General features: G+C 42.6%; 1 protein-coding gene across 1 annotated transcript; it reads right to left on the bottom strand.

Moving 5' to 3' along the window:
- Positions 1–545: 545 nt before the first annotated feature.
- Positions 546–25973, bottom strand: elp3 (elongator acetyltransferase complex subunit 3). Its single transcript, XM_079526913.1, has 16 exons — positions 25777–25973; positions 25176–25271; positions 23538–23637; positions 23171–23309; positions 22156–22226; positions 19324–19387; positions 19143–19211; positions 18191–18345; positions 15305–15466; positions 13988–14114; positions 8284–8477; positions 7541–7631; positions 5307–5372; positions 4932–5159; positions 2854–2935; positions 546–2253 (listed from the first exon to the last, which is right to left on the bottom strand). The coding sequence occupies exons 2-16, from the start codon at positions 25195–25197 to the stop codon at positions 2162–2164; spliced, it is 1662 nt and encodes a 553-aa protein (XP_079383039.1). The 5' UTR covers positions 25198–25271; positions 25777–25973; the 3' UTR covers positions 546–2161.
- Between the last annotated feature and the right edge of the window lie 10 nt (positions 25974–25983).

Genomic DNA, 25983 nt, shown 5'->3' with positions numbered 1-25983 from the left:
CGCAGCGCAGCAGTCACGACACAGCGGCTGCATCCAGGAAATTACGCACAGCCTCAATCATCCTGGGCTGAGTGGGATCTATATGAGACACAGGTCGACATTATGGTGTTTCTCCCTTTTATTGTGGGCCATTTTTCAGATGACAAACCGTTTACAGAAACAGAGTGAGGCCGAACTGAGCATTCAGTCATTGTTCAATAGACAGGTAACTGATGAAGATGTAATTGGATCGGCTGTGTCAAATGAGCCAGTAAAACACTCTCATAGGGCAATCACCAGGGGTCTCCCACAAGGGCTGAGACCCTTGACATTGGAAAATGCATTGTAGGAAGTAGCAGTATTGCAGTAAGCCGAAGAGAATATACACTGTACAGCTTATATTCATGAAAACCTGAAGCTGGATGTTGAAAGCTAAAAAACTAACTGTTAAAACTAAAGCCTAATTTATACTCCGTAGTACGACGGTGTCGCTAGTCGAAATGAACTGATCCTGTTGGAAAGCGACAGCACCGTACTACATACTATAAATTAACCTTTTGAGTTTCATGTACACACACAGTAATCTCATCTTTGTGAAATGCATAATTAAAAATAGAATGTGATCACCTTTTTCTAGCACAAATAGCTCTAATTGAAATATACTTTATTCCTTGAGCGTAAACACAAAGTACGGCAATATATATTTTTTCCATCATCTGAAACCCAGCATTCACAACCCAAAAATGGATGACAGAAAAACAAAAAACGAGAGCATCAAGTCCGTTTTTATAAAGCAAATTATGCAACACTAATATTCAATAACCTGCCCTAAATAAGTTGAATTGTGCGCTTATACAACCGCTGCCCAGAAACGACATTCATACACTGCCAACTGTTAGAGAGATCAATAGCATAAATACAACAAACAGTACTGAAAGTCATAGCTGTAGAATAAAGTTGCGTAATGTGAATCATTCCTAGGGCCTTTAAACATAACTTGTTCTCCCAACCATGAGACAAAAAAGCTAACAGTCTTTTTAGGCCAACTGAAACATCTCATACAGTACATACTGTCAAGTGTGTAGTGAACAAAAGTTATAGGCTTGAGTTTGGTTAAGTATGCTCATTGCTGAGGTATCCCTTAAAGGAGAATTCCATGCTAGAAGGCTTTCTTACATTTCTTTGTAGTCGTTATGTCCCCGGCACCAAAGTGGTCCAAGTGTTTTTTTGTGCAAAAACTCCTTATTGGCTATTTCCCCTACCATAAGCCCTCAATGAATTGCATTGAATTGAATGGGGCTATGGGGTGTTCGCTAATTTCCATCGAAATAAGTAGTAAAGTGTGCCGCTTGGGATATTATTTACATTATGAAGAGAGGATATATACAAAAAAAGAATAATTTTGAGCGATGGAAATAAGCGAATTAGCACAACACCCCATAGCCCCATTCAATTCATTTAGGGCTTATGGTAGAGGAAATAGCCAATAAGGAGCTTTTGCACAAAATAACACCTGGACCTCTTTGGTGGGGACGTAACAACTACAAAGAAAGCCTTTTAGTATGGAATTCTCCTTTAAAGCACACCTTTGACTGAGACTTGAGAGGAACAGAATGGATATATCTCTGTCTGAAATCGAAACCTTCTCTCTGCAATTTATACTGCAGTTGCCTCTCAAATCACTGTAAATTAAGTCGGGAAGACACAATACATAATTTATCTTGCCTGATGTGCAAGTTCAGTGGGTGCAGTTGAGGCAAAACCCTAATTTCAAGATATAATGTAGGGGAAAAAAAGGTTTTAATAGGGGCTAATATTTTGTATGAAATTGTTTGATCATGAATTGAGGGTAAGTGCATATACTACCTCTTTTCAAAAACAGCCATAGTCTCTTCTTATGCACAAGAAAGGAATTTACATCCTGTCCCAATAAATACAATAATTTGTGTGTGAATGAATGCATGAATGAATCTTTATTTCCGTGTCTTGTCGTTAAGACCCATCCCTTACCGGATTATAAGACACCAAAAACATAAATAAACAATATCACATTCACTTCCCACACAGAAGCTACTGTGCGTGTGTGGTTGTGTGCGCGCGAACGCACACACGCTGTGTGCGCAAATTGTCCAAATAAAATAAAAGTGGTACAATAAAAAAAAAGGTCGGGGGTAGTCATGGCTCAGTCCATTCCAGGTTCATAGAGGTCCTTCACCATATACGGCCCCTCCAACTCATAGCCCATCTTCCTGTAATAATTCCTAGTTCCTACCCCTGTAAAATGGAGAATATATGAGTATCACATATTAAGAACAAAACTCAATTCAAACAAAAACAAATCTATGGCCAAAGTATTTAAAATTGATTGCAACAGTGATGTATTTAGCAGCCGACACAGCAGCAATTTCCCGGAATGGGTGGCTATCAAGTGAACTTTGACAACCATACACTAGATCTTTCCACCATTGATACATTTTTTTGATGATGCCTTATGTAGTGGGTCAGTGCTCAGTGGTTTCGACTACTGTGGCGGCTGTGGCTCACGAGGTAGAGCCACAGCCGACCCAGGGATCGTCCAATGATCCCTGGGTCGGCGGTTCGAATCCCGGCTCCTCCTGTCCACATGTCGAACTGTCCTTGGGCAAGACACTGAACCCTACATTGCCTCCAATGAGTCCACTCCAATGTGTGAATGTGGGAAGTGAGGACGCTGGCGTCGACTGTTCGCCGCTTCACCTCCAAATGTATGAATGAATTAACCATTGTAAAGCGCTTTGAGCACTTGGAAAAGCACTATAAAAATGCAATTCATTATTATTATTATTACTGTATCACGATGGGAGAAAATTAAGTTCTCCTATATTATAGACTCACCTGAGATGACGGCCAATTTTACAGAGCCATGCTCCTCCCTGGAAATCCTCTCTGCTTCCTCCATCAGCATCATACCAAAACCCTACACAGAGGGGGAAAACATCAGCATCATACCAAAACCCTACACAGAGGGGGAAAAACATCAGCATCATACCAAAACCCTACACAGAGGGGAAAAACATCAGCATCATACCAAAACCCTACACAGAGGGGGAAAACATCAGCATCATACCAAAACCCTACACAGAGGGGAAAAACATCAGCATCATACCAAAACCCTACACAGAGGGGGAAAAACATCAGCACCATACCAAAACCCTACACAGAGGGGAAAAACATCAGCATCATACCAAACCCCTACACAGAGGGGGAAAACATCAGCATCATACCAAAACCCTACACAGAGGGGGAAACATCAGCATCATACCAAAACCCTACACAGAGGGGGAAAACATCAGCATCATACCAAAACCCTACACAGAGGGGGAAAACATCAGCATCATACCAAAACCCTACACAGAGGGGGAAAACATCAGCACCATACCAAAACCCTACAGAGGGGAAAAACATCAGCATCATACCAAAACCCTACACAGAGGGGGGAAACATCAGCATCATACCAAAACCCTACACAGAGGGGGGAAAACATCAGCATCATACCAAAACCCTACACAGAGGGGAAAAACATCAGCATCATACCAAAACCCTACACAGAGGGGGAAAACATCAGCATCATACCAAAACCCTACACTCTGAACTAACCTTAACACAGTTGCAGCTAATAAAATAATCAGAACTAGATTTAGGTGTTCTAATGTGCAAGCAAGCATTGACAATACTGTTGGCTGCTGTCTATTCTTTCAGCTACAGGGGATGGGAATCAATGTTACGTGGGTGTGTTGGAGGTGCAAACAGGTGTTTATTTGGCTCCTTTTCATGCCTCAGGTCAGGAGCGAGGAAAAACGAATATTTGCATATCCCATATTATTTTTTTTACAAGATGGCGTTTATTGCAGGTCTCTGCAATACAATACAAGACAATTAGGACAGCAAAATATAGCAAGAAACCATATGGTCTTGAGCTTCAGTAGTTAGCTTGTCACAATATTAATTATTTAATATCTGCAGAGTTTAGCTAGTTTGGTTAAATAAACAGACTTTTGATGCGTTTATCACTTGCAATGAACGCTTGTTGTATGATTGCTTTTGCCTTGTGTACCTTGCACTTTGCAAACATAATCTCTTTAGTTACCATGGTCCTGCTGGCTTCGGGTCTATGTAAACAGACAGCCCATCTAAGCATCTGAGTCTTTCTAATGCTCCATTCTTAGTATAATGGACCTGTGTTACTGTACTGTACCTTACTGTACTGTACTGTACTGTACTGTACTGTACTGTACTGTACCGATTATTTCTTCTACACCAATTTTTTACTGTAGATCTACTTTCTAGCAGATCTGCTGTTTTTGGCAAATGTTCTCCTCAGAATATGGATGCTGGGTGTTTAATCCACGGTTGAACCAATTAAATATCTTCTACAGGTGAGGAAAATCATGTGTGCATGGTTGCATGTGTGGATGATGGGCTTATGGGTGTGAGAGCGTTTGTGTGCATGTGTGTATAATCGGTCCTGTGTTTGTTTGTTTATTACTATTAGCCAGATGACTAATAGACTGTAGCACCCACAGATGCATTTGTTTAGTTTGCTATCATTATCCCTAGACGCAAGAACTGATATCATATCAACATTACCAAGATAGTGGATTTTGGACTGATGACAGGGACAAAAGTAACAGACACACAAGGGACTGTCTGACTTGTAAACAAAAACTCCATGCGTCGTGCGTGCAGCAGAGCTACCGTCCCATCGCCTGAAGGCCAAGGGATGCAACGCTTTGATTGGTTCAGAAACTCAGAGCCTGCCGTTTGAGGCTGAAACTTCTAAATAAAATGCCCAAATTAACCATTTCACCCCGTCTTTAAACTGCGTGTTCCCTGGCACCCCTAAGTGAGGGGCATAACAGAATATGTGTTGTTTATGTCAACAACAACGAAAAAAACTAAGAATCCATATTAACCTGGTGCTGGAACTTGCTGGGGTCTCGGCTGCTGACTGGGACCACGCTGCCGTACACGTGCAGTTCGCGCACAATGGACACGCCCCCTTTGAGCTCTGGGCGAAATGACTGGGGCGAGCAGCGACGGAGGCGCAGCAGGCCAATCAGAATGTCCTGTTCCGGGTCCTCGTAGGAGAGGAAGGTCTCCCACCCGCCATTAGCCACGTAGTCCCTGCGCACCAGCTCTACCTGATATCACACACACACACACACACACATTATAATAACTTGTCGTGTTTAGTATTTTAAAGGGTAACGTGAACAAAATAAGAAGTCCCCAGACTCCCTACACTCTTCAGCTGTTGGGATGGTGACTGTACACAGTGTTGCGTTTACCTGATAAGGTCTCACTTTGTGATGAATTTCCTGGATGCCCACTTCTCTGGTCCGCACATCACGGCACTACATATCAAAACACAGAGACAAGAATTGTGGGAATACCAACAATGTCTTCATTTGCTGGAAAAGGTTGCCCCCCACCCTGTGTTATCGAAGGGGAGGCAACTAAGGCATGGCATGGCATGGCATGTTTATTTGTATAGCATATTTCAACAAGGCGATTTAATGTTATTCATTTCACAAAGAAACACACATTATAAAAAAGGACAATTGAATTCAGTAAAGAGGAAGAAGAAATAAACAAAAGCCCTAAAACAGGTGGCCATTCTGTGTGGAGTCTGCATGTTCTCCTCGTGTTTGCGTTGGTTTCCTCCCACACAGCAAGGGCGAAATCCAAAAAGGCCGGCCGGCCCTCCCTCCAAATATATGTTGTATATATGTTGGCATGTATGTTGGGTACTGTGCCATTGCAGTTAGTTAGGATGGTTCAAATGCAATGTCCCTCCATACTCAATGTTTGCGGGACACTTTCACATATTTAGATGACCACATGACCATCGATGCACGTGAAGTCACCTGTTGCTTCTTTTCACCTGACAGTGAGGAGTTTCTCTGGTAAAGAGTACTGCGTGCTAAGCTTCATTAATGTTTTCCTTTGCATTCACCCAGCTCTTGAAACATTTTTTTTTTTCTTCAGAACAAAGCTGATTCAAGCAGAAGTTTCTACAGTATATTACAAGTGAGCCCCCATAATTCCACCTCTGTAATAAACCGCCAACTATAATGTGAAATAATAATAATAATCCTTGGGAAAAAGACTGCATGTGACGTGTATTGTGCATTAAAATCAAGGCTCGTTTTCAATTAGCAATGCAGGTTGACCTGCAAATCGTCTATGCGAAACGCTGGCTGATGTCCAGGCAGCTCATAAACGTGTGTTCGCTGATGCATGTAGGATTTTCTCATTAATATACCACCGTAAAATGACTCATCATGTTGATTGGAAGAATAAAAAGAAATTTGTTAAAAAAAAAAACTCAGTAGTAGTTAGCCTTTTGCTCAACCCGACCCAAAATATATAGTTTAGCAACCTTTGCTATGCTGGGCAAACTTTCATCACCTCATAGCGGTCAGTGTTATTTTGCATGGCTGTGTTGTTGAACACATGCACAGCTTAACGTTGGGAAAGTCAGACGACTCAGCCACCCAGGTGATGGCAATAATACTAATAACTACAGCCTGACCGTGCATTGCGTGGAAACTCGTGTCGTCCGACAGGAGTTAAAGTTGATTGTTGGATAATGTTGCTCCCTCTGTCATTTCCCCGTATTTCTAGTTTATTGAAATAATGTCATGGACATTTATCCAGTGCAAAGCCCGACGTTTGTAATTGTAGCGTTTTGAGCAGTTTGATGTTTCCGGTGCCTTTACATTGATTCCACCCAAATTGGAGCATAGTAGACAATATAAGTGCCTTTTCAGAGCAAAGTTCAAAATGTTGAGCTCCTTTTAAAAAGGCATATAGCAAAATACCATAGCATTGATATTGAAGCCTTTGTATAGTGTACTTTTCTGGATAAGTTATGTCTTTCCTGTTCTTGGAGGTGTCAAACTGTGTCTATTATAGTACAGCAAACACATATCATTGATAACATCCTGGTTGCACTGACTGCAGCACAGCGTTGAGTGTGTTGAGGTCTTTCTCTCAGTCTCTCCCAGCCTTCCTCTGTGCCTCTCTCCATTCTTTTCTCTTGTGTTTATAGATGTTTAAGAACTTGGTCAGTGTCAGTCAACCGTACTGTGCTCCAACCACCACTGTGTCGCGGGGGAGGGTGTAAAATAGATGATGACCACATGCCTCCTCCGAGTCACGAACTTGATTTCCTGCCTCCTCCGAGTCACGAACTTGATTTCCCCCGACAGTGGAGAGTTTTATCAGGACAGAGTAATGTGTGTGGAGCTTCACGCCGTCTCTCTCAGCTCGTCTCCCTTTCATATTACTGCGACCGTTCTACACGGTATACATGGGCACATGGAAGGACTATAGACATTCCAACAATGACAAACTATGCCACAGAAAAAAGAAACACCTTTAACTGAGTGCATCAGCATTCATCCTATCTGCAAGCACCACCACACCAACACTACGGTACCCATTTGGATTGTACCCGGGGAGAATGGTCCGTTGAAAATGCTGATGTGGTTGTTTTTCTAATGTGAAAAGGACTTACCTCAGTGCCCATGTCCTTCATCCTTGCCAGGGCCAACTCTCTCAGGTTCCCATGCTCTACTCCGGAGCTCACCAGAGGCATGGGGATGTCCCTGTTGAGAGTGGAGGGAAGGGAGAGCTTGACTGAATCCACTGATAAAAAAAATCACACCTGTGTGAAATGAGGGGCGCTCTTGTCATCGTACATCAATTTATGTTAGCGGACATTTGACATTGCTACATAAGGTAAAGGTGGTCCCTTATTGGCCAAGCGCTCCCATCAACATCTGATTGGTTAGCCGATTTGCTCGTTTACATATGATGTAAGTTTTCCCTTCAATGTCAATGGCGTTTAATGTTTTGATGTTTAATTTACGTCATATTTAGCGGAATGATCAACTCTTATCATCATACATCATCTCATACTGGCCAATCAGAATGCCTGTTGCCTGTGATTGGTTAGCTGATTTGCTCATTTACATATGACGTACATTTTCCCTTCAATGTCAATGGCATTTAGTGTTTTGATGTTTAATTTACGTCATATTTAGCGGAGTTCTGACGTCATTTCTCCATTCATTGTGAATAGCAAATCGTGAGACGTGTGGGGACAAAAGCTGTTTATAGAAGGGGCTGGCGCCCCTTAAAAAGAGAAACTAGACAATATACAAATGCTTCCATATTACCGTTGCCGACACGCCAGTCTTCCCTTGTGTTATACAGTACCAAAGCCTTATGACAGGCATGCAAATAATGTCAAGTCACCTCTGCACGCGGTAGACGCGTGTCCAGGGAGGCACCAGAGCCAGGATGCGTGCCACCAGGTCCACCAGAGCACTGGGAGTGTAGCTCTTGTAACGCCCCGTCTTCCACAGTTCATACAGACCCGTGCCACGGATCACCAGGGTGGGGTACAACTTTAGACCATCGGGCCTGAAGGCCGGGTTCTCAAAAAACTCCTGTATAGAAGAAAGAATGGATTCTTAATATATGTTGACTCTGCATGTCTGTGAACAATCAGTTTGTTTTTGATGCCCGTCTGGTAAACATTTAAGAATTGAGAATAGTCACCATCATAATCGTCCCAAAATAAAGCAGGGTGCTGCTGGGTGCATACCGTATAATCAGTAGAAAGAAAAGGAATGGTTTGCAGTACCGGAGCAAAACTAAATAAATGACACATTGTTGAAGGCTAGGAAGAAATGTCTTTTGAGTTAAAGTTGATTTTAGCTTACTTGAAGATTTACTGGGCAATGCGGTTATTTTGCTTTTGTCATAGAAAGTAGTGAAGTGAAAAAAGCACAAGAGGTTTGATTGCCTGGCAATCATTATTATGGGTTTCATTCAAAATAATGGGAGGCATGTGTTTGCCCCATATCTTCAAAATGGAAAGAGGGAAATATTGAAGAAAAAGAGGGAGAGAATTTCCAAAATGCCCAGATAAGATTTATTGTTATGTCTTTTGACTGCTTGGTCTGGTGGCACTGAAGAAAAAAAAGACTATTAAAATAGAATGCATTTGCAGAACTGCTGATTCATAAGCTATTAAAGGCTAATCTGAAAAGAAAACCACACCATTTAGAAAAATTGCCATAATTGGACGTTCATTCTTCAATTTCTGTAAAATATAGCAAATCCACTCTATGAAGTTTAATATATTTTGTCATTCCGAAGACCGAAGAAGTTCTACAAATACTGTACTTCAGAAAGAAAAGCACCCTATATATATTGTTTGGAGACATTTGGAGAAATGGCAGATGGAATAAAACTCTTAAACTGTAAAAGCTGTTAAGTAAAAGTCATGCCTAAAAGACATCATTGTAGAAGACAAAGCTCGCTGTCAGGTTCTTTTTAGCATGAAAAGGGAAATCTAATGTGATTTCCTGTCATTCCCCTTAACCATAAAGATTACATTTTTGGAATGAGCGTGTATGTTGGCTGGCCAGGAGAGAGATGTTTTGATCCCTGCTTCTGGTCAGACACGCATTTCCTTTTGGGAAATGTAGACTGATTAGGATTGCATTTGATAGATAGGCAGGAGAGACCAATGGGGAAGGATATGCAGGATATATGTTAACCACATTAACATCTGGGGCAAAAAAAAAAAGTCATAATGTGTTGAAACCTATTTGTTGTAGTTTGTAGTATAGGTATTTGTAGTATAGGTCTACCGTCTAGGACATAAGAAAATAAAGTACTGGAGCAGTGCTGGCTGATCCAATCTGATTAGTGTGGTTGCTATAGGCAACAGTGCAACACACTATTGTTCAGCAAAGTGAACCTGCTTTTTGTTAGATTTTTTGTTCGCTTTTGGTCATGCTTCACACATTGTTGTCGCTGTTTGTGATGTAATGCTTCACATTACAGAATATAAATGGTAAGACGGAATTCAGTTCACAAAGGATTCGTGTCTAATTTTCCAGAATTGCACCTTTCTACTTCCATAATCAGCAAAATCCTGACCCTTATGGGTCCATGTTTGCATGCTCGAGAGTTAAATTAATACTCAGCATTACACTGACTGTGTAGTTGGGGATTCTGCACCTGCTTCCATCTTGAGAATCTTTAATCACTACTCCTGCTGGCTGGCAGAGTGGAACCCCGTTAAGAACCTCCACTCACACACACGGCACAGCGAGTGCCTGTACACAGGAGATAAGTGAGAGAGAATCTTGGTGCTGAGGGGAAGTTATAATAGAATTCCATTATCAGGGCAGTCAACGATGGATGCAGGCAGCATACAAGGTTCTCTGGCAGTTGCTGTTGACTTCATGTTATGTGTTTACTAAATAACCCAAACTTCCACCTGCAGGCCCATTTAGCATACGTTTAACTTACACCAGCATGTGACCAAAACAGCCAGTGGTTCTGAACCATTTAACCACAGAAGCCCTATTTACTTTCAGTGTAGGACAAACAGCTAAAATTGCTGATCTACAAGCTCACAGCGTGACAAATTAGGCACGCCAGGTTGAAAGTGCTGATTCAAAAGTGGAAATAGCAAAAGAACACAAACATCTACGAATGACGCGTTACATAATCTGGTTCTGATGGTGAGACGAGGGGAATGAACATGTCGTTGTCTCCCTGAGCTATAACGGGAAGAGGAGTTACGCGTTAACTTTCCTATTTGGGGTGCGCACGCTTATCCGACACGCCAACGGTCTGACATGCAGTCGAACATGCGCTGCTCCCGTGCTTGCGGTTAGGGTTTGAGGTAGGTTGTCATTCTAATGACAGTCGAACCAATAGTATGTCTAAACTAAAGCCTGTACCCTTCCCATTTAGCTCTGGGACCATTGAGCACATCATTCATAGTAATTCCACTTAATAGTCAAAAAGAAAGAAAATAACCTCCAATGAACTCATATTTTGCTTTGCATTCATTCACCTTGAGAAACTCCACAGTGAGTTCATCAGTCGGCCTCTCTCACAACAAAGCTGATTAAAACGGGAGTTTCTACAGTATATTATGACCCAGATCATTTCACCTCTTTAAGAGACTACTCAACTATTATACGAAATAATGCGTCTCCAGCCAGACTCCACAAGAGGCGGTGAAGAGAGAAGAACATGCATGCAGTCTCACACCAAGTTCAGCATCCCATTGTACTCGCGTAGCGATACAAATATCACTGCATTAGTCTCGTCTCTCTCTCAGTATTTGATTTTTTTCCGCAATGTCCTGCCCCATATTTGAATACTGGACCCTGGTTGGTTATAGCCTGGTTCCAGTGAAAAGAAATTGGGACAGAGGTTCTTCCTTGGTCTCCAGGGGAGAGCCGACAGTTCCAGAGATTAGCTGCTCACAGCCGACATACAGACAGACAGACACCCGGCCATAAACATACAAAACAAACTCGGGCTTCCCACACTCACGCTTTATGATATGAAACCCCCCCGTGTGAAGCGAGGGGCGCTCTTATCATTGTACATCATCATGACGTAAAATAGACACTATGCCTATTTGCTCAGACACTGACGTAACATTCTCCATTCATTGTCAATGGGAATTTAATGTTTGTTTAAGACCAAGTTTGTGGATGGACTAAAAGCTGGATGTAGGAGGGGCCCCTGGATGTAGGAGGGGCCCCTTTACTATTGTGAGTATTGCTACTCACAATAGCAAATGACACTGATCATTCCTTACATCGTCACTTCAAACTCATGCCATGACGAAGATACACAACTTTTAAATGGGAAAAAGTTTGTTTTAGTAGGAGTTTTGTCCCTTCAGCAGGATGCTTTTTGTCTCCACCAGGCCGAAGGCATGGGGAGAGAGTATGTTTTGCACTCCGTCCGTGTGTGTGTGTGTGTGTGTGTGTGTGTGTGTGTCCGTCCGTCCGTCCGTCCTTCCGTCCGTCCGTTACCAGCTAATCTCCGGCACCGTTAACCTGGTCAATGCCAAACTTTGCACACACACTCCCTGGATGCCAACGATGAACCTCTGCCCCGCATTTTCCAGAACGGCCTGTTATAGCGCCACCATGAGGCAGCTTTTCACATGTTTTACCTAAAACTGCACCGATCTGCGTGAAACGTTGCATGCACACTCCCTAGAGACCAAGGACAAACCTTTGACCTGCATTTTCCGCATCTGCCTTTTATAGCGCCACCAGGAGGCCGACTTTTGTAAAACACATTTTTTGATATTACTCCTCCAGATTCTGTCCAAAAATCTCACAAATCGTTACACAGTATCTCTATGGTCATGTGCTCAAGTCGAATCTGTCCGATATTTCATATTCCATCCTAATTGGCTATAATTGGCTTTCACAGTTTGCAAGATTGCCCCGTTTTGAACAAAAGCCTCAAATCATGAACGCAGCATGCAATTTACGTGAAATCTTTCACACATTTTCTTACTAGGCTGAGGAATATATCCCACCCTTTTCACATTGGCCTGTTATAGCGCCACCAACAGGTTGATTTTTGCAAAACACATTTTTGGAACAAAATGCCTCAAGTCATCCAATTGCCATCAAAGGCAAACATGTTTATATTACTCCTAAACATTTTGCCAAACATCTCACACAGTCCTATGCTCCTGGTGGAGACCTGTGCCCAGAAGGGCACTTTTTCTAGTTTGTGTATTGTTTGGAGGGGGACTTGTGTTGTTGTTGTTGTTGTTATGTTGTTTAATGCTATATGGTTATTGGTTAATGTTTTTCTGTTGGAACAGACTGAAGATGAATATCCCTGAGGGTACAATAAAGACAATTATTATTATAGTCTCTGCCATGCCAAGACTGAGACACATGTCTCCTGTGTATTAAGGCTTGTTTGCAATTAGGAATACAGGTAGACCTGCTGTTGGAGAGGCAATTCATCTAAGGGGAACGCTGGCTGCTGTCCGGGCAGCTCATAAATGTGTGTTTGCAGATGCTGCATGTAGGATTTTCTCATTAACACGCCGCTGTGAAATGACTTGTCATGATGACACATTGCAATGTTGGAAGAATAAAGACTTTGGTCTTTTAAAGCCCCCAGCGTTTGTGAGCTGTTTGATGTGTTTGTGTTTTCCAGTACGTGCGCAACAGTTGATTCAGTTTAATCGATTATGAAAGAGAACCAATAATCAATCATTTAATTCAATAATCAAGCCCTCTTTTGAGCATGCCATTATAGACGAGAGAGACGGCCATTACACCCCTAACCCGACTTACTGCTTGACAGTTGGTTATTGTCTGTAAATTGCGTTCTCTTCTGAATTGTTCAACTGCATGCTTCATACGATTTATTGCTGGATGGTATGGTATTTTAAGGGACAGCTATTTAAAAACTGATCGCTCCCACAACATTTGCGTTTGGTACTGCAAAACCCAATCCTAGGGTAGGATGTAGTAGGACAATCCTACTGTCCGACACAATTGTTTATAGTTGTTTATGAACTTTGTTAATACCAACATCATCAGGTGTACTGTGGTCCCTCTCTGTTGCTGCCAACCACCTCAGTTGTGCTGGGGAAGGCCTCCTCCGATACACATGGAGTCAACAACCACTTGTTTGTCATTACTCACTAGTCTAGTGCAATGACAAAGACAATCCCTTGCCGGCTTCGCATCTGCAAACACCGGAAGTTGTTGGAGCGCCCAGCCAAGCCAGAGTCACTGCTGCCGGCAATCAAAACTGGGCCTCTTTAACCACTTAAGCCCTATATAGATCATTGTATGATGGATAACGGAAAAATAGTATCCACAAGCTCACTGCGCTGTGATGTGATGCGTTGTGAGCTTGTAGACTGCCTATCTTTGCTATTTTCGACAACCGTTTACAATTTGTGTCTATAACGAATTACCCCAGATAGGGACTGATTAGGGGCACCAGGTTGAAAGTGGTTTCAGTTGTATTTTATACTATGATATCTGGTATGGCCATTCAAGTAGTTTCTGACATATAGAAGAACAAATAAACTGTGTAAACTTATCAGGATAACAACAGGTCAAATTAATCAACCAAATGTACTTACAATGAACTGCTCCACATCTCTCTCCATGCCGACGTTGGGCAAGTCTGGCATCATGTGAGACACCACCTTAAACCCTGCATCCTTTGACATGTGGAAGGACTCGGTCACTGCTCGTACAGTGTGGCCCCTGAAACATGCAAACATATGGACTTAGGATGCACTCTGCCAAGTGGGAACTTTGTAACTCACTAGGTACAAATTACTCCAGTCCAGTGGTTTACCGAAATTAACCAAGACACACATACGAAAGCTCCTCTAGGTCTTGATTCTTGAACTCCTACGTAGAAAATTCCATGAAGAGGATCCTCTAACGTCTAACCCGTAATTCCTGGTTGGAAACTCAGGGCTTCAGAGTTCAGAATTCTCAGAGGTGACATCACAAGGAGCAACATGGTGACTCTCGTAGAGAAGTGTTCAAACAAGATATAACTGCGTGTTTCTAGTTTTCCTTCATGCAATAACTGAGTGAGATAGGCTTAAATCATATGTTGTGAAAGCAAAGGTGTACAATACAATACAGTCGGAGGTTCCAACTTCAAGTCAGAAACTTCCCAGTTCACACAAAGAGTAATCTAATCACTAATCCAGCCATCAATTCATCTGATTATCATTTCCTAGTCATCTATGCACCCACACATACCTGTGTATCAATCCTCCAACCGCTCTTGTCCGATTAGATTCTAAACGATTTATTTATCCGTCCATTCGTCTGTGCAACATCTTATTGTCCCTTGATCCATCCCATAATCCACTAACTCATCCACCTGTTACTACATACTCAGACACTGTGATCCTAGCTCAGTCATCCATCCACCTTCTACCCACCGTCATCCATACCATTGAGGAAGAAATTATATGGTTGCTTATATCTAACCTTTATATTTTACCATCACTTATGATACTCACTGTATATATAATACTGTACATTGCAATATTTGGTAAGAGCCTAGATGTCTCCACTAGGCTTAATAGCTATTGCTTTGGTACAGTTGAGCCTATCTTGTTATGGTTCAGTTGTTCTTGAAGCAGCCACAGTATAACTATGATTTTCTGCCCTCTAGCAGAACTATCATACCACCGAAATGAGTGTTATTGTACTATCATCATGTTACATAAACCATAACCACCTCCAACTAGAATATATTGTCTCGGCTCCCATTTGCCTCATCGATTGCATCGACATTGCTAATTGATCCAGAATTCCACAACACAATCATTATTTTGTAGCACCTCCACCTGTAGACATCCATTTACCAATTTATTTTTCTATACATTCATTATGACTGTACCATCCATGGCTCCATCCATTCATCTGACCTGTTGGTGTCGCGGGCCACGTCCTCATAGACGCTCTGGACTCCAATCTCCAGGCGGGTGCATCCGTAGCCCAGCATGTCACTGAGGTGTCGCTTGAGGCAGTAGTCGGGTCGCGTCTCGATAGTGATGCCCACACACTTCGTGTTGCTGCGCTCCGAGTACCTGCAGGCCCCAAAACACCTTTAATTAAAGTGCTTCTTTTCATAATGAGATTTGACCTTTTTTTGTTTCTTGGTTTTCAGCACTATATTTAAAATCACACCTGTGTGAAGTGAGCGGTGCAATTGTACCGCGTGGGGGTCCCCGCAACATCCAGACCCCCAGGAACCTGGGGGCCCAGTTCCGGCGAGCCACCTCGCATCCAAAACGGCCGAGAAATGAGTTATCGTGTTGCAGCTTTCCGTGCTGGGATGCGTACGCGTACACATACATATACATAGGGACACACATAACTCCGTAATGGAGCGGAGGCACCGCTCATTAATATAGAATGTGAAATGATTGCCGGGCCAGACAATTATGAGTCCATATTGTTTACTGACTGAGAGAGAAGAGGAGAGGGAATCGACACTATATTCTCACAATGTGCCAATTGGGGCCATAGCTGAATGGCTAGGTTCAATTTCCGATCCTATCTAGGGGTCGACGTGTAACACCCACCAAGCACTCAATATTATATGACCACCTGTGCAGCCATCAGCTGAAGATATATATATATATTCATTATATGATCTTTACTGTGTTTTGTCAGTGACAGATGGCTTAATACAGTAACCTCGGCTTCTACACAGAGAGCTCAGTGTCCAAACAGCTTAACATCAAATCTCAGCATTCAGTGTCTGACATAAGCTAGATGAAGCTCTGAAACCCATCCAGGTACAAACCTGGGTCATAAAGTGAAAATCATAAAACCTATGGCACAACAGACTCGTTACCACCCCTGTCAGACCACCCTGTCAAGCTGTTATTTTCGCCGCTCCATCACCTCTGATGACCACTGCGGACGCCGACTCTGGCTCATATTCCCCACGATTTAGTATCTCATGGCAATAAATGTCCACGTTTTACAGTCTGCTGGCTGATTTATACCAATTACAGGACTTTATGCTCCAGAGAGGTTGATCACATTGTCTGAATTGAATCAATAAAAAGTCTATTATCTAAGGCAAGTATCCCCAGGTAGCAAGGCACGATAGGTATGATCATATGTGGGCATATTGTGGACTAGGAGAACCATAAAGATGTGTTCACTGGACCACAGATATGCGCAGGTGAACACGATTAAATGTTACACACAGAACACACACACACCAATGATGATTGTTCTATCTGAGACACAGAAGCACACGAATGTGCACGCACACACGAATGTGCACGCACACACGAATGTGCACGCACACACGAATGTGCACGCACACACGAATGTCTCCCTCTGATGATGTCTTCATCGTACGACGGGAGTTGAACATAGTAGATCTACGAGCTCACAGGCTTGTAGATTGGCTACTTTCGCTCCATTGCATGACAAATCAGGCTTCGGACGCAACACACACACGCACGCGCGGAAATGCACGCGCACACACACACACACACACACACACAGGCACGCACATACAGATAAGAGCTGAGTTGAAGTCTATTGCCAGTGCTAGCCCTCGTCTCAAACTGATTAGCAGCCCACCCACAGCCTCTCTAATCACAGCATCTTAATAAACCCTACTGATAACAAATCCTACAAACACCTCTTACACACACAAACACTCTGACATTCTCACACACACACACACACACACACACACACACACACACACACACACACACACACACACACACACACACACACACACACACACACACACACACACACACACACACACACACACACACACACACACACACACACACACACACTAGACAGCGTCACAGTCAGAGAACCATAGAAACAAACTTGCACGGACATACATGTGCTCGCTCACACACAAACACAGATATAGGAATGCAGATACAGATATGGAGGGCACACTGAACACAGGCCTTAGGGAAGTCGAAGTCCTGTGGAAAAAGCAATTATATGGTTCAATCATTTGTATGACATTCAGCCAACCGTTCTACAAATAGGCATTTCCTCCTTGGATCTCAGAGTCCTCTGACTCATACACTCTAGATCAAGCAGGGGCACACTTTATATTACAGCCCAAACTTTATATTTGAGGTTTCATAGAAGTAATTAAGGAGCCTAGTTAATGTTCTCAAATTCAGTAAATTAATTGAGTCTAATCACTTATCTCAAATTTGCTAAATTAATTACGATGCGGTGCATCGCATGATCACACATTGCTTTCATTAAATATAATTTTTTGTTAGTTTATTCACGTATTGGGCTTACATCTTGCAGTCGGCATTACTTTTGCTTCCAGTTTGGTGCTTTATGCGTGTAATGTTCAGAGCTCATCGTTTCATTTTTGTGGTCCACCGTCTGAGGTCAAAATGCACTTCAATTATCCACAGAAGAGTGCATTCATCGCAAACATATTGGCAATGCCTTAGGCATTGCCAATATAAGTAGGGACTAATGCTTAAGGACTCATTACTTTTGAAGCAGCAATACGATTCATAATCTATTACTGGTGGTCGGTGCCAAGTTTCCAGTAACTATTAGGGGGACATAATGGGACTTTTCATGAAATGATAGCATAGCTCCATCTAGTGGAGTCTTACTTCTCAGAAATTGCAGAATGAATACAGGCTTGCCTTGTGCATGCACGTGCACACACACACACACACACACACACACACACACACACACACACACACACACACACACACACACACACACACACACACACAAGTGTCCATAAGCAGGGCCTGTGGGAGAATTGTTCATACCTGACGGCCTCAGCTACATTGTTAGAGGTGTGTCCAGACAGGGCATCATGGAGGTTCCTGATGAAATAGTCTCTGTACTCCTCAGACAGAGCCATGAATGTCCCTCCCATCACAATGAACTCCACTTTGTCCACACTGTGACCCAGCTGCTTCAGCTGTGGTGGGACAGACAGATTGAGTCATTTTTTACGTTAATATTATCAGGATTTCACACAGCACTTTATAGTCATGGAAATCCGCCTTAGCAAAGATTGTCAGCCTCCCTGACTGAGAAATTAACTTTCACTTGAGTTTAAAAGTTGGAATTTAGTGATTAACCGAGATATCCGCTGCCACTACAGTAGTAGACCGTTAATGAATGGAGCAGCAGTGTCTGTCCACACCATGAATATGAAAATACTGAGGGATAATAAAACAAAGCTGACTGCCGTTAAATTATGGAGCTGGTGCCCTCTTATTCATAGCATGTGCTTAACCCAGTCTGGGCCGGAACCCCTTTTGGTGTTATAACCCTTCTGGACGGGAACCCCTCTTGGGGTTCTGTATCTGTACAGTATGTACAGTATTCAAAAATTTAAAATATTTGATACTGCTATATAAATATTTGAAGTTTTTCAGAAAACTTAGGTCAGGATTTAGAAGGCATTTTAGAATCGGCGTCAGGCCAAAATGGGTTAAACTGTCACGAAATGACCACTTCATGAAAGTTCAAGCTTTAAATTATTTATTCCAGTTCTTTACATATTATCCAGTTCTCAGTCTAAAAGCACTTTGTATGTTTGTTTTCGAAAAGGCCTATATAATGCCAGGAAGCTTTATTATTATAGCAACCAAACATAATAACATGTCAAGCCATTACATTAAATATGATTTTGTGTAATAGTGGGACATTTGCAGAACCTAAGGGCAAAACAACATCACGTGTACAGTCACAGTGTAGAGAGTTACTGACCTGCTCTGCCCTGTGTCTGGTCTGAAGGTAGGGGTCATAACGCGCTCTGATGGCCCTCATGGAGGTTGGCTTGTAGAGGGATGGACACACACACACACACACACACGGATATTGCAGTTACTCACAATAAATATAAACCCTTTCAGTGGTTGCTGCTGTATATCATAATGTTGAAGCTCACCTCATAGCCAGTATAGGACTGTGTGGAATACTCAAAGTCTGAGTCAGGACCACCTGGACAATAGCTGCCAGATAACAAAAAGATAATCAAATTGTTGAAGAAATAATCATGTACAGAAAATGCAGTATGATAGTGAAAATTAAACTGTATTTTCATTGTAGTTGTAATATTAAACTTAAGAGCTTTAGGGTTGTCTTCTACTCTACAGTACATGTACAAGCTCTCAAAGCCTCTCATAGTGGCCGTTTTTGTTCATTTCCGATGTTCTGTTCCGTTGTTTTGTTGGTTCACATAAACATTAGCTGCTGTTGCCACTCGCAAAAAAAAGTCCTCATGGTCAACACAACACAGATGCTGGATCCAGTGATGCTGGAAGGAACAGCACTTGAGGAAGTAAAAACCTTCACATACTTAGGCAGTGTCATAGACAAGTCAGGGTGGCACAAATGCTGACGTCAAGAGACAGAATCGGTAAGGCAAGATCTGCATTCATCCAACAAGACCATTTGGAGCTCTAAATTAAACAAATCAGCAAGCGGACAAAGCTCAGACTCTTCAGCTCAAATGTCAAGCCAGTACTATTGTACGGATCAGAGACGTGGATGACAACAAATGCAACAACAATGAAGGTGCAAACATTCATCAGCGGCTGCCTGAGGAGCAGAGACAAGGGTTCAAGATTGCTCAGGCACCCGAGAAATTCAAAGCACTAAATAACACCCTTGAGCGGACACAAGCCCCCCTCCCCTATTGATCGTTGCTTGCTCCCTTTTACGTTCTCAGTTCAGGCATTCAAATGCAAATGTAGTGCCTTTTGTTTTCACTTGCCAGGTGAAAAGAGACTCAAAATCAATTTGCGATCCACAAGGGGCAAGCAAGACTCATTACCTTGCTCTGTTAAACAATAAGCACGAGGATCACAAGGATATGGTAAAGAACCAAATGGTGACTAAGAAAGGAAAGAGGCCGCACAGCTCGTAGTCACGATGCCATAAACTTTATTTTTCCAACGTTTCAGCCAACAGGTTGCCTTCTTCAGGTTATCAAAGAACAAAATGGTAAAGCACAAAAGTGGACCTGGGTGTCATAGTCAACAACTTCATCACCCGCTCATCTGTAAGGAGAAGCACCTTCGTCATGCAATGAATGGCAGGCCTACGTGAATAACCAAGGGTGGGAGCGACCGCCACAATTGTGCTAAAATAGACGTTCATTAATTTTTTACTTTACGGTTGATCATTCATTACTGTTGATATGGTGCTGAAATGTTGAAACAAGGTGCTGAAACAAGTCATGAGTGAATCATTTGTGAAATCGTACCACTGTCTCTGCTATTAGCAAACTGTAAATAAAGTACCCAACAAACTCCTTTTTCAGGAGGATGCTGAGCATCCGCCAGACACCATCAGCAAGAACGATCTTTGGCAAAGAGCAGGTCTACCACCAGTGGAAGAGGAGATTAAGAGAAGATGGTGGGGATGGATCTGCCCACGCTCTGGAAGCCAAATACCAGGCCAGCATCACAAGACAAGCCCTCAGATGGAACCCGCAAGGCACAAGAAAGAGAAGGAGGCTGAAGAACACCTGGCGCAGGGACCTTGAGACTGATATCAAGCAGTGTGGACCGACATGGAAATAAGCATAAGTAAGTAAGCCACTCGCTCCGGGTTGCGGCTTTCAGAGTATGGGTTTTTATAGCTCTGGTCCATAGCTCTAATGCGTTGCATTTAGAGCTATGTTACTCTCGGCTTCCATCACTCGCATGAATGCAGACCAGCCTATCGTCTTTAGCGTAAATAAAAATTACGTTTTTGCTACTCACCAAAACAAAGGCGGGTTGTGTCATTAGAAAGCCTACTTTCCTTAGTGGAAGCATTCTGAGCACACATACCTGTATAAACGGTACTTTTTGGCCAGAAAGGGATTAGAGAAAGGGATAGAGAAAGATATTCTCTATGAGGAAATTATCTGGGCAATATCGGTAGAAGGCGCAGTGGAGTAACTAAAAGTAAAATCCCCTTTTGGCCCAAAAGTACCGTTTATACGTGTGGTGGGGGCCCGGGGGCTCAGAGTGCTCCCACTAAGGAAAGTACAAGCTGAAAATTACAAAATGCTCAGAATAGGGACAGCTTGTTAATGTGACAATATTCAAAGAAAGTCTGAAAAATATTTTTTCTTTGCTGAAGGAAAATACTGTATATCTACCTACTGTACCGGCTTATCTACATTCTACAGTATATCCATTCTTGTTTTGATGTAATGTTGTGTAACAGTAGGACAGACATGTCACTTACACATAGGACCCTAACGATTACGACATTTTACATGAAAATGAATTATTTCTATTTGTCACATATAGAAATAAACAACATATTTAATAGCTTTATACTAGCTTTAAAAAAGAAAAGAAAAGGTGAGAGCTTGTAGATCTGCTATTTTTGAAAATGTTTGAAAATATAGATCACCGTTTTGTTTCTATATTATTAGTATGTATTACTATTGTTTTAGTTGATTGATGTAGTTGTTATTTAGCATTATTTGGTAGTTAGATTACTTTATTGGATTATTTCTGGGTACCAAGGGCACGCCTCCCCAGGCCTAATTTATTGACAGCAAGGGCATATGTAGGGGTGGGTGATTGAGGAACGGCATGCACCTGGGTGGTTTTTAGCAGCACAGAGAGAACAATGCCATAAGGAACTGAGAAGCTGTTTGTACCAATGCACTTTAAATCGATGAAGTTAAGTAAAATATGCAAACCAAAATGATATTCAACAATGTGTTCTTTATGCCTGCGTACAACTACAAGTCTGGGTGCATCAGCGTACTTACACACAGATGTTCCCTGTGAAACTGATATGAGGACAGCGATGGGGCTTGCACATCACAGCAACAACGGCAATCTGCAGATGACAAGCGCAACGTTTGTTATTGTTCTTTGGGTTTTACTAAAGACTAACTGACCAGACAGAGCTAAATATACTAAACTGTATGCTGTACCAAATCAGATAATTCAGAATTTATTATCCATTGTACACTAGACATGATAACCTTTCCACAACATCAGCTTTCACGTTGAGTTTTTCAGACTGAGAATATTGCAGGTTGAGTTTCTGATGGGACTAACTCCATACTATTTAGTAGCCGCAATTTGCAACTCTAGATTTTTTTATAATGGGATGAATCTAGAGTTGCAATACCCTCCATTGACTCCCCACTCATCATTTTGCGTTTGCGATCTGCTTGTCTTAAACGACGTTAAACTCACCAACATTGCAGCTGCAGTCCAAGCTTGAATTATTCTCTTTCAATCTGCAAAGCTTGTTTTTCATGAAAATCCCCCGTAGACATGTTATGAGCTACTTTCTGTCAAGAAATTCTGTGCAAGTGATTCTTTTTCTAAGTGCTGGAGTTTGGAAGCGCTCGTCGTAAGTCACTGAACGTCCCTGCATGCATCTGTTTCGCATTTGCACATAATGCAGGAGGCAGCAGCGCGACCCCTTAATACAAACGAGTGCTTCCAAACTCCAACATTTCTTCTTCTTGACAGAAAGTAGCTCATAACATGTCTACGGGGGAGTTTCATGAAAAACAAGCTTTGCAGATTGAAAGAGAATAATTCAAGCTTGGACTACAGCTGCAATGTTGGTGAGTTTAACGTCGTTTAAGACAAGCAGATCGCAAACGCAAAATGATGAGTGGGGAGTCAATGGAGGGTATTGCAACTCTAGATTCATCCCATTATAAAAAAATCTAGAGTTGCAAATTGCGGCTAACTATTTAGTTGACATGATGTAGCTGAAAGTGAGCCCAGGGCGAGAGTCTCTCTCGGTCTCTCTCCACATACCCCACTAGCCGTACGGATAGGCTTGGCCTTCAGTTTAGGCACCAGGGCACGACGGTAATGCTGTGGGACGGCAGCGATGATGTCCACCAGGCGAGGTTGGGATGAAAGACCATATTTGGCCGAAGTCTGCGTCTTCACTCTGTGAAAACATAAAGCAGTCAGAACGGAGAGAACAGCGTTAAGTGGTACTAGTTGATATATGACAGACAGTGATAGTTCAGTTTCAGTCAGACATATGACATATTGACACACACGTCACTCGCTGGAAAAGCAAGCGTCATATTACAGAGCATACATTGGGCTACACGCTACAGGGACAATACAACATGTGCCATTCTGTCTGTTGGAAACAAAACAGAAAACGTACTTGTTGAGGTTAATGTCTTTTCCTTCCTCATGGGCCTCAACCAGTTGATTGATGACATCAGCAATGGTCATCATCATCAGCTCAGCCCGGCTGAGATCACCTGGGAAAATACATGCTTGTTGAAATACTGTACACCTTGTTGGACCCTCCAAGGCTGTCTATTTTATCTAGTCTGACAATTGCATAAACATTCAGGACTCTGTAAAATACATTTCTTACAGTCAGTCTTGACTCTTGGACCAAGGCTAGCTCTAGTCTAGACCAAGCAAGGCTACTGACACTAGCCCTGAAACATGACTGTCATAATCATGAAGTACAAGCGTCATGTGAACCATGGCTACTAGCCCTGATACATGACTGTCAAATATGTATTGGGACTGCCCTAGCCCGTCTCCGGACCCCCCGGGTTGAGCTCCTTTGGACCCCTACCCCGTAGGGTCCGGTATCACCGGCTTCAAGCGACATGGGATGCAATCTGATTTACCCTGATTTACCCCTGTGCTGCGCTGTGGGTGTCACGCTGACATATTCCAAAAGAAGCATATAATTTCTATAGGATACAACGAACCCTCTCAACCCCCCCCCCCAACGGCTCAGAAGCCGTTAAGTATTTTTAATGTTTGTACGACCGTTTTGGCAGCTCTCTTCCTTCCTTCCTTGACTTCCCTATTGACAGCCTATTGTACCGCCTCCATCACTGTGGCTGGCTACCTGCGACAGAGCGCCGGAACTGGCTATCTGCGCGTTCCTGCCTCTGTCGCAGGTAGCCAGCCACAGTGATGGAGGCGGTACAATAGGCTGTCAATAAGGAAGTCAAGGAAGGAAGGAAGAGAGCTGCCAAAACGGTTAAAAACATTAAAAATACTTAACGGCTTCTGAGCCGTTCGCGGGGGGGGGGTGAGAGGGTTCGTTGTCTCCTATAGCGTTCATATGCTTCTTTTGGAATATGTCAGCGTCATAGCCACACCGCAGCACAGGGGTAAGTCAGGGTAAATCAGATTGCATCCCATGTCGCTTGAAGTCGATGATAAGGAACCCTACGTAAAGTCATCAAAATGTCAGAAACTTTAACGTAGGGTTCCAAAAGAAGCTAGGACTGCCCATAACTCCGACATCCCATTAGTCATGACAGTTGACCGTCTTGTGATCCATGGCCATGTAGAACCCATACAGTGAATTACCACAAATCTTAAACTATTAAAGTAAGAAATATCTCTCCAATATCACAATACTGGTAATTCCAATCCCACGTTAACTTATCTTTAGAAGAAACATCATGCCAGCCACACAGGTGTCTGTCTACTCCTTAGAGCTAGCATTAGCAAATCGCTAAAGTTATATTGACATATATATATATATATATATATATATTGACGTGGCAGCGGTGGCCGAACGGATAGCGGCGCGGTCTAGATACCGGAAGGTTCCCAGTTCGAATCAGCCGTCCGACACGTTAAAATTACCACCGCTGAAATGCCCTTGAACAAGGCATCAACCACTACGATGAAATGTGTTCTATGAGCAGGGCCTGGCTGGAAACAAGTTCTTGAGCTTAGCCCAGATACCCTGGGTAAATATAGATTTCATTTCATTTCATTTCACATATTTCAGACAATTAAAATACTCCTATTTACTCACTCTTTTTCTTTGGCTTCCCCATCGTCGTCTAGTAAGCAAACAGTGCAATCCGTGGTGTGACTGGTGGGCACCTGTCAGAGGCTCAACATCTGTTTACTTCAGAACATAAGGGATAAAAAAAAACTATAAACAAACGCCACGCTGCGACGACACACGGCTTCTGCCGTAGTGCCGTACGACAACGCAAACTGTCGTAAAATAACGTAAAATACACTTATTGCGTTGAAAATTCCAACAAAATGAAATTCTGATCTACATTTTTTCCTGATAATGTATAATATTAACGTAAATCATAATTATTTAAAACGAGGGTGGTGGTGGTAATGATTTATTTTGTGTCACTTTTATTGCCTGGATTTCTTTTTTCCCATGGGGAAAAATAATCACAGATACCCAAAGCTTGTGGATCGCCACCACTCCGTCCGCCATTCACGCCGGTAACTTGTAGATCTGTTCTTTTTTTACCCCCACCGGCACGCGCGACACCGACGTACAGGAGTTACAACCACACACACACTAATCCCCTTAGCAGCTCTCCCCAAGTTGACATGAGTGATCTCTACGGGTAGTTTCAGGAAATGCAACAGGTGGAATATCTGACCTGAGAAGAGAGAGAAGAATGAGCTAAACTAAAAGTCTGTCGTCACTCGTCAGTACAGGAGTAAGTTTGACAATTCTGCGGCATTTGACGCACATGTATGTTCTGTGCATATGCATGATTTGATACTACTGAGTGATATTGTTATTGTGATGAATGAACCCATGGTGGAAGGAACCCGACTCTGTGTTTTTGTAGCGTGACACTAGC

The sequence above is a fragment of the Electrona antarctica genome (genome assembly GCF_951216825.1).
Source record: "Electrona antarctica genome assembly, chromosome: 17".
NCBI lineage: Eukaryota > Metazoa > Chordata > Actinopteri > Myctophiformes > Myctophidae > Electrona > Electrona antarctica.
This window is presented reverse-complemented; position numbering and strand designations above follow the sequence as displayed.

Excerpts from the sequence above, each read along its gene's own strand:
- elp3 (XM_079526913.1), bottom strand. The coding sequence starts at position 25,197 with ATGGGGAAGCCAAAGAAAAAGA. Across the intron at positions 5,373-7,540 it reads TGAAGGACATGGGCACTGAG|TGCCGTGATGTGCGGACCAG; the intron begins GTAAGTCCTTTT and ends TTTGATATGTAG. Across the intron at positions 2,936-4,931 it reads CCAGCAAGTTCCAGCACCAG|GGTTTTGGTATGATGCTGAT; the intron begins GTTAATATGGAT and ends CCCTCTGTGTAG.